General features: G+C 39.4%; 1 protein-coding gene across 2 annotated transcripts in view; it reads right to left on the bottom strand.

Annotated features, from left to right (window-relative positions):
- The window catches only part of SEL1L (SEL1L adaptor subunit of ERAD E3 ubiquitin ligase), a 36,630-nt gene extending 23,274 nt beyond the window's left edge, over window positions 1-13,356 (bottom strand). For both annotated transcript variants that reach the window (XM_032111034.1, XM_032111035.1), the window contains exons 1-5: window positions 13,093-13,356; window positions 6,057-6,094; window positions 5,483-5,705; window positions 1,827-1,994; window positions 1,132-1,237 (exon numbers count right to left, since the gene is read on the bottom strand). In XM_032111034.1, coding sequence (XP_031966925.1) covers window positions 1,132-1,237; window positions 1,827-1,994; window positions 5,483-5,705; window positions 6,057-6,094; window positions 13,093-13,186 — 629 coding nt within the window. In that variant the 5' untranslated portion in view covers window positions 13,187-13,356. The remainder of the gene's footprint in view (window positions 1-1,131; window positions 1,238-1,826; window positions 1,995-5,482; window positions 5,706-6,056; window positions 6,095-13,092) is intronic.
- Between the last annotated feature and the right edge of the window lie 822 nt (window positions 13,357-14,178).

Below are 14,178 nucleotides of genomic sequence, written 5' to 3'. Positions count from 1 at the left end.
AGCTGGTTTCACAGCAATTAAAAACCCCTTAACCTTAAACATGCCTGCTTCGGCTTGTTCTCAGAGACCTCTGACAGCACTCCAAGACTTTTATTTACCTCTCCTCTTTTCTACTCTCAGCCTCGTCCTTGTTCTTTAGGACAGAGGCATACATGATTCCTCACAGAACTTCATCTTCTAAGAAAGTGTAAGGTGTACAAGAGAACTAACACCTAATATTGTTTTACAACTCTTACACTATTTTATACTAAAAAATACTACTCAGAATCCAACAGATATTGTCTCCCTTTGTCTTTGCCAAGGTGCAGACAACTTTAGATGTGCCTCACTTTCTCTGACACAAAGTAGAAATGCACTCCTTTATTTCCACAAACAAATTTAAAATAGTAATAAGTCCTCACATATTAGTTGGCAGAAGTCACTACTTACTAAGAAGTTATCAACATGAATAAGATCTAAATTAACCTAGCCATTCTAAATCATACTGGTAAAGCCACAGCTACTTAATTCGTAATTGGATCCATACAGAAGAGAAAGTAGAGACAAGAATGAATAGTACACTAATTTCTTGTTATCTGTTTTTGTCTACAAGCATTACCCTCTTCCTTCTAACAACATTCATTATCAGAATTTTAATGATTTGTTGAGCTTAAGTTTAATACTATTTTTATGGTGACCAAAACCATCAGAAAGCAGGAGATAAAACAGAGCAGGACAAGAATTGCCAATTTTCCCCACATCGTTTTTGAAGCGGAATGAGAACCAGACTGTAAGAAACATCTGAAAAAGGACAATTACCTCATATCATGCTCTCAGTTTTTCTCCTGGGCAGTTGCCATGTAAAACTGGGACTAGAGAACTGCAGCATCATCTTGTATTAAGTCAATGTTTTGATGACACCCACTCTTCAGAAATTAATCATACACAATTTTTACTGCATTCAAAGGAATGCAGGCATAAATTTTTCTAAATACCCTGAATTTACTATTTATTTTCTATCACTGTATAGTTTGATGTTGAATCCAATAAAGCTTGAAATCTCAGGGCAGCTCATTCAAGTTGTTTTTGAGTTAAAGGAGACTGACCAGCCATATCATCCTTCTCCTGTGGGGGTGGATGAGGTATACTTACACTTTCTTCTGAGCCTTTTTACTGCTTTCATTAAGAATTTTCATTCCAATCTGATAAACATCCTCAGCTTCTTGCATCTGCCTTCTCTTATTAGACTGCTCTTCAGCTAAAAAAAAAAAATACATTAAGAGCTCCAATTATACCACTCAAGACTATCCTCTCAAAATTCTTATTGGTTCTAAAGGGTAAATACAGCCAGAAACATGTTTTTGAAGACCAATAAACAAAGTGATTACAAAAAGCTGTCTAATGGATGTGTTGGATATATTCATAGATAATTTCTTCTTGTGGGATGTCTCTCATGTACAAGTTTGCTGATAAAATTCATTTCATTCATTGCTCAAAAGCAAGCTGTGCAGGTTCCTCCTTCAGAAGGACATTTCCTAGAGAAGGGTTGCTTTTGTACAACAAATGATTAAGTATAATGGGCAACTGTCAAACCCCTACCCTCCTACAGCCTCAGGAACAGAGTTTTACAGATGCTTTCACTGCAAGATTTCCTAATCAGCTCTGGGAAGTGGCATTTGCATTAAAACTTCTTCCATCATGAAAACTTTGCCTTCACAACTACTTGTTTATCATGGTATAAAGTGGCCAGGGACTTCTACAACCTGAAATAAGGAGTGTTAAGAGGACCGAAAACACTACCTTAAAAAAGTATTCCTTGAACAAGAACAAGACAAAGGGTTGCTTACATTCACAGAAGCCCCACTTTTGATCTTTCTTGTAATCATAGGTTGTTGCACACCAAAGCCTGCCATCTTCCCTCCCATCGGCAGTGCACTCTGCATATTCCTTCTCCATAAACAAAAACGGAAAGTGGCAAGGTTCACCATCTGCAGTGCCTCCAATAGCTGTCAAAACTGAAAGTACACACCCAGCAATTAGACTACTCTCCTTTATGCCCAAATTGAAATCATGTATTACAACATACAGAAAAGTGCTCCTATGTTGGTTTTAATTTCTATGAGCTACAATTAATCAAGTTTCAGTAAAATTTCTAATTTACAAAAGCTTGAAAAAGCAGTTTTTCTAAATAGCACATGAAAAATATAGTTCTTAGTTTTAATTATGAAATGAAGCAGAAGGTATGTAGTTTCTTATGTTCTTAGTTCTAAGCAAAGAAATTATTGTTTTGATTGGAGAAGGCAAATCTCAGTTACATTAGGGCCTACCAAAATAAACAGTCTTTCCTTGCACTTTATCTTCTCTGCAAAAGACCTTGTAATGCACCCTTGAAGTGCATTACAGAGCACATTCATTTTAGCACCAGGGTTGGACACAATCATGACAGAACACCACACATCACGAAATGCTCTTCTGAAAGTACTGGAATGTCAGCAGGGAGTACACTTGAACATACAACTATATGAAAATACATAAGGGAAATCACTACGATGTAGATTAAAAGATTCTCATCACTATGAATCTGGTCATTTTCTACTCTTGGAAATACTTAGATTAAAAGCATTATTTCATTTTGCCAGTATATTTAGTTGCATTCAAAATAGCTTTGAACAGCACAATTTATCATTTCTCCTGCACTAGAACTTCAAAGGTTACTGAGTACAATATCACAATATTTTAAAATCAAATCAATCTTCTATGAAGACTAAGAATTCTCTGGGTTTTGAAGATGGGATTATTTCAATTAGACATTTACGAAAGTTTTCCTCTTTCACTAAGCTAAATCCAACAGTTGGGTTCATCTTCATTTGAAAACATTTGTAAAATCATGCAATTGACAATGTCAATTATACAGTTTTTTCAAGTTAACTTTATAATTTTTGTAACTATAGGGAAAACTAGTTCTTTTTTTGAGGGTCTATAATTGAAAGGCCTAAAGACTATACTAGTTTAAATATTTCGTGCTGATTTTCTGAAGCAAAAAAAAAAGTCTTCAGGTATAGCTGGACCTGTTCAAATTTCTCTCCATAACTGGATGCCTTGGCAGAGGTTTCACCACATCACTCCAAGTTAATTGTATCACAAGAGGAAAACTGTTATTTTCAGTAACTTCATTCAAAAATAATGTGTTAAGATGCAACTAGCCTGGAATAGTTTCAGACATCTGTTAACTACAGAGTAGTATACAAACTCCTGCTAAGGGTTCATGTAACTACAACTTATGGGACCTCTTATGACTGTAATTTGAACAAGCTCCAGGTCTGGGATTTTAACACTACTCAAGAACTCAAGGTTTTACTTGTATTGTTCTGTACCTTGTCTCCAGTGTGGAAAGCAGTTTTATGCAGTGCTCTGCATGAGATTTAGTTGCATACTAAAGTTATGAAACTCTGCCCCAATGCTCCCCTTTGCATTTTTTTAAATTCTAAATTCAACCATAATGCTGTTTCTGCTCCCAGATAGTAACAAAGACGAACCCCAAGAGCAACACAGCAAGACAATCACAGGTTAAAATGCTTACCACAGTTATTTATGTAAGAGAATGATAAATACAAAGTGAGGCAAACAATTTACCCAGAGGATAAATTAGCTTTTGTCAAACCAAGTGCTCCAGAAGCAATTTACTTCTTTACTATCTCTGAATAAAATAAGTGGTATTTCATTATATTTTGTCCTAATTTACTTATGTCTCGTTTCATACTTTATGCCGCAGGAAGCCCAAATATAAATTACTTATAAGTATTGGCAATATTACTGTAAGATTCTTCCAAATAGGAAAATAAATGCAACAGGAATTACCAGCTCTGTATAAACTTGTGAGCAGTTTTCAGCAAAAATTGTTAGTATGGAGCTTTAATAAAACCCTAGAACACAAAATAGCAATAACTAAAAAACCACCATTTTCCTTACACATAGTCTCCTCACTCATCAGAACAGAGCAGGACAACTTTCTAAAAAAGTTAAAAGCTTTACTAGCACTAATTCTAAATTACTGATTTTTTAATATCCAAATCCTACAAAATATATATGGAAACATGAAGAATATACTTTTTTCCCACACAATCGCATGACCATACACAGTAGCTAAACTGTTTTTAGAAAAGCTTTAATGTCCCTTAACGCAGCTCTGTCACCAGTAGCTTATCTGGGGGTGTAACATCTGTACCTCAGACAGATGCTCACCTGAAGAGTTTGTCAGTAAAGCTGTCTTTTAGCGCTGTTTTCTCCTGACAGAAAACAAGTACTTTCCTTCCAGAATTGCTTTTTTTAATGAAAAATCCTTCCATTCACATTGCTTATTTAATTCATAAGATGTTCCAAGAACTCTGCAAGACTTAAATTTATGGTTTTTGAAAGTCACTTGCAGTACGTTGATAGGTATAGTTAAAAATCTTAGCTGCCAAGAAGCCAGTCATCTGGATATATTTTTGTATGAGATTAAAAGTATCTTAACATTTACTTTTGAAATAGACTGCACTGACTAAATATGGTGCTTAGCTCACTGTTTTGTGGCAGAAAGATATTTAGTGGATTTTATATACCTTTTTCCTGTACAACACAGCATCAAAAGCAATTGTTAAGTCTATTACTGAGTTTTCACAAACTGATACTAGTTCTGCTCTAATAAGGAAACAGCTTATTAGAAAACAGTCAGTACATTACAGAGCTCATTTAGTAACTCCTGCTTTCTTTTGACATTTCAATCTGAGTTGAGAAGACAAATATCATTAGTGCCACGTAACTGTATTTTCAGTAATATTGAAGATTTCGTTTTCATGGACAAGTGAAAAGTCTGCTGCGTAGGTTAAGGTACTCAACTGTGCCATCTAGTTATCTACTACTAACTGCAAATCAAAAAATCATGAAATTATGTGGTAAAAATGCCACATTAGAATTTCCTGGGAATTAAGGCCCATGACATAAGGTTTTACCTATATTTAAAAACTTCATGAAGTTTACATGCAATTTAGATGCTGCTGAGACTCTCAGTGCTGTTCTAGGAAGCTTGTCTTTAGGTTACTATTTATTCCTTTTCTGTCAACTGACTCACCAGGCAAACAGTCAGGGGATTGAAAAAGACTGATGTAAATTTCTCTTTGTATTGCCGGTGTACATACACAGAGCACAGGATCTGTACTTGACTTCTATTTGAAGAAATCAGGGCTTTCTTTATTTGATAGTTAAAGCCTTCCAGCAAGATGGAAACAATAAGAAAAATGGAAAATTCTTTCAAATGCATCTGAAAAGAACTACCCAAGATTTCAATTCCAATACATTTTGATGCTACTTTCTAAAGAAAAAGGGAGAAATTATCATTCCATTACAGAAAGGTTAAGACACTAGTTATTCCATATGTTCAAAATTACTGTTTGTGTTCCCCACATGCTGGAGTTACTCAGATGCATCCTTGTTGTCACTTGCTCAAAAGTCTGTGAGCAGTTACCTGGACTCTGTATTTCTGCTTCTTCCAAATCCTTATTTAACAGATTTGACATTTCTAGAGAGTTTAACTCTTCCAGTGAATTCTCTTTTTCCTCTTCTCGACTGTGAAAGTTCTCTTCATTCTCTGATTGAGAGTCTGATTTCCCAGATTCAAGGAAGATCTGACCTGCTACCACCCGAGTTCCAGCAGAATGATCCTTTACCTGGTCCTCCGCAGACAAAGTCTGAAGGAAAGCAGCCACATAATTTAGAAGATTAGAAATTGAGAAGCAGCAGCTGGCTAAACACTCATTTATAAACTTCTTAACAGATATGGTTAATTAACTTAAACAGAATCAAAAGTAAGCTAAGCTACCTCTATCAGCTCTCATTGCCTCTATCCCTTTCAGGTCTTTGAAAAAAAATGTTTCAAACTTGTAACACCGTATTAATTTCTCTGATGCACAGAAGAAATTAATGAGACAGCAAGAGCTACAGAAAAGCTTAAAACCTAAAATCAAATTATTGTTCTGAATTTCAGACCTTTGCTCTCACTCCACAGGTAAAAGAGAATGACTAGAAACTTATCTGCTCACCTTTGACTCCAGTGATTCATCTTGATTTCCTTCTTCATCTAGAAGATACAATGTAAGTCAGTAAAATGCTTTTCCATGAGTAACTATCTCAAAAATAAAACGTTTAGTCACAATATTGTACTGTGGTACTGAAATATTCTAGTGTACTAAGTCAACTAATGCACTTCAGAAAAACCTTATTAGTGTGATGAGGAGAAATCAGATGTTTCACAGGTGATCCTCTTAAATTATGCCAACACAACTGTGCGTTCCATAGTGAAAAAAAGTGTGGTTTTTCTAAACCCAAATCACAGTCTGAATGGTTCCAGTCCAGTTAAACTACTTAAAAACGTGTGCATCAAGTGAAAAAGGTCTATGGAACATAAGGTTTTTAGTCACCTAATCAGCTTTAGTATGAACAGCTTCAGTTGTGACCAGAAAGTTATATTAATACCCCCATGCTTGTAATTAAACATTGTCCTTTATAGAATGCCAATTCATTCCACCTGACCAGCATATTCAAACCTTTAAACAGTGGTTTCTCTTCAAAACTGTGAGGAATTTTGTCTTTAAGATACTCTTCAAGAGATGCAAGTCTTGTTTAACTGTCATCTTTTTTGTCTAAAAGCTATATGATATTTGATTAGAAAGACAGGAAAGAGAAGAAATTGTAAAAAAGAAAGGCTAACAGGCAGACATCTAAAAGAACACAAGTGAAAAGGCAAGGATAATCAGAAAAGCTTATTTATGACAGCTTTACCATTGTTTTTCAGAATTGTTTCTGCAACAACTGTTTTGTTCCTTTAACTAAAATGGGCTACTCACTGTGCTTCAAACAACTTGGTCTGTGCTATCATTTTGATGGGAAGCCTCTAAAATTAGCATCACTGAGATGTGACTGTTGACAGTTACCAGTATCTGTTACCACCTCATTTCAGCAAACCCCCCTACATTTGAAAGAAAATGCTACAGGCCTCCCTCTCTCTGGTACACAACTCACTTACATTGAAATAAAAGCTCAAAACATAAACAGACCACTTAGCAAAGCTGCCACTAACTCCTCCCACATTTAGAAATCCCCCTTTCTGAGGCTCTGAGGTGCATAATGCCCTGTACCAGTGGCAAAGCAATGACAGTCTGGAGGCCTGCACTGTGACTAGAAAAAGTGTCTAAACTCATAGAAGTTAATGCCCCGTCCACGAGATAGTTTTTCATAGCTAACTGTAACATATGAAATGTATCTGCACAAACACTTCAACAGTTTTATAGAACTCTGCTGACTCCTGTAAGCATTTAGCAGCAAACAAAACTTGCATAATTTTCATTCTCATGCAAGTAATGTGACTTAGCAGAGATAAACCATCTCTGAATGACAAATTCCAAACATGACACTTCATCAGTTCATGTTTTGAAGCCTACTACCATAACCCTTGCAATGAAAGGCTTTATCTTGGAAATCACTTTCTGGAATCTAGATGCCATATTGTTACTTGAAGTGTAACTTTTGATTGGAACAAGTACAAAGATGATGGAGAATTCAACCTTAAGCTGTAACAGCATAATAGAAATTAAGAAAAAATGCTGAGACTTAAAAGTGAAGCTGCAAAACTATGGTGATAAGATGATTGAGAGTGTAACTGAGACATATAAATAACAGCCTGTTGAGGACGGTGAAGAGGATGTAAAGCTCAAAGAGTTTGACTGCCAACAGACATGGAATTAAAAAGGATCTAGAACAGTTGATGTGGGCAAACAGCTGTACTCTACAGGTCCAAACACGAAAATGTGTAGAGAACTTCAGAAAAACTTGTGGAGACAGCAAAGAGCACTCCAGATGAAACAGACCCTGCAAGGAGCAACCAAGACAACATAAGAACAAACATCAATTTGGAAAAAAACCATTATGAGGCATAAGGAATAAACAAGGCTAGCTGCATTTTTGGCAGAGACCTCAGGGCTTAGCAGCTTGAGGAATCTAACAGATAAGGGTGATTGTAGTAAGTCATAAGAACTTCTACCACTGAACTTCGACACTCCAGATCATGACATGACAATTGGTCTTTAAATTCAGTAAAAGTACACATACATTTAGGTTACTTGCTGGTGTTTCTATTTTCAAACTACAAAAGAAGTTGGAATTTACCACATTTCCCACATATTACATTCGATTATCCTAAATAATTTTGACCTAAGACCACACACCACCTTTAAACTTCAGAACTTGTCAGGACATCCAGACATGCTTCTGGAGAGCAGGAAAACTAAGACAGGGTAACCTACCCAGTAGCTTGTATGCTCCTTGTAATATATACAGAGCACTTATAAAGTACCTTCTATTACAGTAGGAAACATTATGTTTATTTTTTTTGAACAGCTACACCAGCCAAGGTGACTGTTTTTGTCTGCACAAAACCAGCCTATATGCCTGACAGCTCTAGAGCTTTCTAATATTTTGGTAAAGGCTTCCCTAACTGATTTCAATCTGTGGTAAGTTGACTTTATATCAAAAGACCACACAAGACCAAATATAAATAGGTTATACTATCTGTGCACACATATGAAAGGACAGTTTTACTGTAACTTCATATGCAAAGCAAAAGGTTTACTAAATTGAAAGGCAAGAGACACCTGAGCAACATAAGGTAGAGCTCACAAAGTACTTGCTCTTCCTCCTTGAAAGTAAATAAACCTCTTTCATTTCTATTGCATCATTTAAATTCTCTGTGAAGGAACCAGCTTTGTTACTGAGAAGTTGTACTCGAACAATTGTTTTCAAACAGTGGTCCCAAAATGCACTAAAGCAAAACCAAAATATTAATTTAACTTCTCTTAGCTCTGAGACTACTTTCTAAGGTAGGCAGATGAGGTTGCAGTGGTAATGAACAGTGTGACTAGAAGAGGGATCACTTACAGCCTTGTTGTTTCATGGAACTGCTGACCAATATGCACTCACTACTTATACCTCTGAAACAGTTAAAAAAACTGTTCTGAAAGTGTTAATGAAAAGTCTGTGGAAGGTCACAGTTGGGCCTAAGAACAGTTTATTAGTCAAGGCTGAGCTATTGAACAAAGTCACAGATGTTATGTTTGTGCACCTGCTTCAGAGATTAAAGCTGATAGTTTAGCTTGTTTTTCCACACTTCAATAAAAAAAAGTAACTTACTTTTTTTTTTTTTTTTTTTTGATTTGGATCTGTTACCAAGGCTGTCTAATTCTATAAACCTCTTCTAAGAGGGCCAAGTAGAAATTAATCTCAACATCTGTTAAACAAGTTAGGGAGATGCAATGATATATTAAAAGGAAAAGGTAGGCAAAAATACTTGTGGCTTAAGTGGGCAGCTGACAACATTGTACAGAATACTTCACTTACAAACAGTGCTGAGATGTAGACATTGCTGGGTGCTCCCATGCCCAGCTAGGACTCTAAAGCACTTCACAGAGCTAAAATCTTATTTCAACCATCCGCCACTTCATGGATAATTAAAATCAGCTTTAAAAAGTACTCATTTTTCCTCAATCAGAAAGGCCAGTGTTCAAGCATGCTACGTAAATATAGCAAAAGTACTCTGGCAGCCTACGTTAGAGAAAAAGATCCCACCATTTTGTGAGAATTACTGTTTTCAAGAGAGCACTAAGGAGAGAAGGGTAGAAACCAAAAGAGCTATGCAGTGTGATTCAGCAATAACATCATTAGCTTGAGTGAGTTCAACAGTTCCAAAGTTTTGCTGTATTAGAAGATCAACTGACATCCCATAAAGCTAAAGGGCTGCTACTACCAGAGAAAAAATACCACTAGTTTCAATGTTAAAATGATCACTCACAGCCAGGAAGTAGCCAAAAATTCAGAAAGCAAAACAGTCTCCCACAGCGCTGATGAATCCCTAACTGATTACTGTAGTCAGTTTCCTTCTAGTTTTTGCCAAGCTCTTCAAGCCTCAAACACTATAACAACAAAGCAACTAGTGAGATTCTGCTGAGAGCAGGGATCTCCCACGTGGAGCGTGCACACCTCAGGGAGTATGTTACACAACATGCAGGGGCTGCAGGAAGAAAATACCTTTCATACTGTCAGTACATAAAACTTTTCTTAATATTGTGGTCATTCCACCTTTGTTTCATTATTTTTTCATTTGTGTTTTTGTGCATGTTTTATGATGTACATATTATGTTAGGACCAGAATACATCAATGTTTAACTTACAAAAAATACATGTAAAATGCATGCTCAAAAATCTTTCTATGGAGAGAGGTGCACAAACAGAAATGGTTTGGCAGTGACTGCTTTAGAGCATCCTTGAGAGATTTTTTGTGGTATTTTTGGCAATTTCTTTCAATGTTGCTTTTGTGCAATTAACTAGATAGACATTGAAAAGGAATGCAAACTCTGTTTATCCAGTTTTTGCAGGAAAAAAGGAAATCTTAATAAAAAAAATACCTCAGACTGCTTTTCATCAATTTTTGACTGTTACATTCAGCACAGAAACAGACTCGATAGCATAGATACTATTCCCATTACACAAAGTTTTAAAACATGCAGTGAGTTAAGTAAAATCCTTAAGTGGCACCTACTCAGCAAGAATAGTTCCAAAGTATCCTTGGCAGCAAGTAAATTGTTCCCAGCTACAATCTGTGCAGCATATTCATTTTAGTGCAACTAGAAGATTGCGATATAGGTCAAGCCTCATCCTGAATAAAAAACTTTTTTCCAGTGTCCTTGCAACTGCTGGCTACCTAGTTACAGAACTTACTCTCCAGCAGTTCCTCGGCAGGAACTGAGATCCCAATCAAGCAACAAGGTAAATAGTTTAGGGAATGTTTTTCAGTCAGTTAAGTAAAACCAGAAAGGTCAGGGAAAACCACTGAGCTCTGTCTTACAGAAGAATACGTTCTGAGGTTCCCTACAGGTAAATGACTGTGCTCAGTATGAAAACATCTGCTTATCGCTGAAGTTAGCCATGGAACATGCAGGATAGTCAGAGGAAGCATCACTTACTCTCTTCAAGCAGAATGAGAACATTTCTACCTCTTAGTCTTGTGAACAAGAGGAAACAATACCGGCAATCACAAAAAAAAAAAAATTAAAGGGATTTTTTCAATGTTCTCAATGACTGATCAACAGGGGAAGGCCATCACTGCTGCGATGAGCAGAAGACAGCCAGTTTTGTCTGGAGAACACACACACGCTTAGCATTTTTTAGCTGATTTTGGAAATGCTTCTTAATATCTTTCCCCAGTCCCAATTTTAAACTCCTTCATAATCTGCAGTAATATCATATGTTTAGAAAAAATACAGTGCCCATTTCTTTAGCCCTGAATTTTCTCGTATTCACCTCAAGTTTTCAATAAATTGATTTAAACAAATATATATTTAAAATACCGACTACTAAAAAAATATCCTCACTAAAAACTCCTCCTAAAGTCAGGAAATGTAAAACTTGAACCATTTTTACTCATTCTTCTTAAAACCCCTCCCAGATTACTGTTTCCAGACCACACATTAGAAACAAATAAGCATTCAAGGAAGCATTTAATACACAGTCCCAAGGTTTATACCAGTCTCTCCTACAGAAAGACATACTGTGGGAAATCAAAGCATGAAGTGAGGACAACTTTCTTTCAGAATGATTCTTGTCAAAAATTGGAGCAAGAAAGGTATTCCTCTCATAGATTTCTGCCAAAGATGGACTCAGAACACCCTCTCCTAATTAATTGTGGATATCAATGAACAGCTTGGCATCACAGTAGCAATTTAAATTTGTAAACAGCTCCTACACCTACATTCATGCACTGTGCTTTCTTCAGCTTGCTAATTGTATTAGTTCAATCAACTGTAAGCATATTGTTTATACAGGCTGAATTAAACTACCAGAACTTCATACTCACAAATAATTTTGTGATAGTGGACAAACAGTCAAGACAGAAGAGCTGTGTGGTAGTACAGCCACTGCTGCACACTTGACCAGCCCTTGTCACCTAAATTCCACGTATACAACAGATGATTCATCTGACATTCACAGCCTCATCTCACCTTAGCTTTTTCTTTATATACACTATAAATGAGAGCACATAATTCAAAAGCTTGGCTACATCTCTGTGGTTTAACAGAAATTGCATGTATCTTTTCTGTAACTTGGAAAGTGGCCTGCTGGCTTATAAAGTGACCTACAGAGCTCATATAATCCGAAGTCAAGTAATATTACTTTAAATTTAAGTAATATTGCTTTAAATTTCAACTTCCTACTGCATATAGGAAAATGACCCCCAAACTACTGAACTTACCGGTAGAGAAAACGTCTAGTTACTTTCCTGAAATAGTGTAAAAGCAAATCCCCAGTAGCATCGCATATGGCTGTCGTTAAGGTAGTGGCTTCTCGCTTTATAAATAAATACATTGCACATCCCCCCCACCAGGCCATGGTGGAAAGAAGGATGTGGGAGGTAGAAACCCCAGGAAAGGAAGTAGATGACAACATATGAGAAGCACACAAACCCCGAAATGCATAACAACAAGACAGGGATAGGAAAAAAGCATGGGGACCTAAAGCAGGATGCGTAAGTATTCTCTATATATCGTGATGAGAAAGCCATTCTGATAAGGCTGAAAGCAGCATTATCAGCGCCTCGGGGAGAAAATCCGTTCTAGGGAGAAAAAACGCCTCACTTCGCTTTTAAGCGGTGCAAGCAATCCAAAGCGGGCTCCTAACGAGCTGTTTAAAGGTAGGCACCGCACTGAGCAATGTATCCTCCCCTATCAGGCCTACGGAGCAGCCTCGGTGAGGCAAAGCTCAAGCAGCTGACAGGAGCCCCGCTCCCGGCCTCCCCTCCGCTCCGCCGCCTCAGCGCCCCGGCGAGGTCGGCGCTGCCCCCACGCACCCCAAAGCCCCAGCGAGAGCACCGGGTCGCCTCCCCCGCTCTCACCGCCTCCGTGCCTCGCTACAGGCACCAGGACTCGCAGAGATACCTCGGCGCCCTCCTCCCCCGCCGCAGGCCCCGGGGGGCGATGCCGCCGCAGCGCTCGGGCCCAGGGGGGCGTAGGGAGGCGGGGCCGCAGTACTCACCGGCCGCGGGAAGCGCTCCGACCGCGGGCAGCACTCCGGCCCAGAACGCGGCCAGGCACAGCATCAAGGCCAGCCAGAGCGCCCACCGCCCCATCCCGCTGGGCTCTGAGGGGCCGCGCCGAGCGCCCCCGACTCCGGCTCCCTCGCCCCGCCCGCCGCGCCGCCGCCACCAATCGACTGCCGCGCTGACGGCCGACTACGGGCCGCTGGCAGCAGCACACGCAACCCCGGGGAACGGCTGGCGCTACATGGCCCGCTCCGATTGGCTCGGCGGAGGCCTGGCTCGCCCGCCACGCCCTCCCGTTCGCAAATAGCGCCTCACGTGTGCCAGCCAGAGCCGCTGCGCGAGCGCTTCCTTCCGAAGCGGCTCCATCCATTGGCTCGCGCGCCATTCCTACAGCACCCACAGAGCCTTGCGAGGGCCGCGGCGCCGCCTGGGAGCGTGTACCTTCAGGGCCCGCGGCGGGGCAGAGACTACGTCACCCATAACTCCCCGCGCCGAGAGGCGCAGCGAGCGAGCGCCGCGTCACCGCCCGAAGCCCCGCCCATTCCAGACCGCAGAATTCCCGGGAACTGGGTACGCTTCGTTGACTGGGAGTATGGGGAGCAGCAGTAAATTAACTGTGTCTAAACCAGCACAGATGGAGTATGTGAAACATAAAGAGTTTAGTAAAACTTTATCTTCAGAAAGGCATCAGTTCTGGAAAGGGGTTGAGCGCTGAGGGACACAACTCTTCGGTTCTCACAGGAATTGGGTCAATTAAAAAGCAAACGAGGAAGGGAAGTAGCAACTCAGCCTTTAGTGGACTGAAACATGGCTAGGTGGTAAATGCCACCGCCTCACAGGACTGCGCCGTTACACAGTGCTGTGCTAAATTATAAAGTGGGTTTTTCCCACACTGTCTCAATAGTGTCAAGCCACCTCAGCCTTACAGCGGTACACCTGGGATCCCTGCAAGGCGAGAGTGGCCACCACCGGCTGCCTTTCTCCCGTGGGACACAGTGGCAGAAGCTGTGGCAAGTGCAGTCCCAGGCCAGGGCTGGCTGAAGGATTTTCTGCCCGCTGGGGCAGGGTCTGCAGGCAAG

Source organism: Corvus moneduloides, chromosome 6 (assembly GCF_009650955.1).
Source record: "Corvus moneduloides isolate bCorMon1 chromosome 6, bCorMon1.pri, whole genome shotgun sequence".
Classification (NCBI taxonomy): Eukaryota; Metazoa; Chordata; class Aves; order Passeriformes; family Corvidae; genus Corvus; species Corvus moneduloides.
Note: the sequence above shows the minus strand (reverse complement) of the source record. Positions and strands in the feature narration are given on the sequence as shown.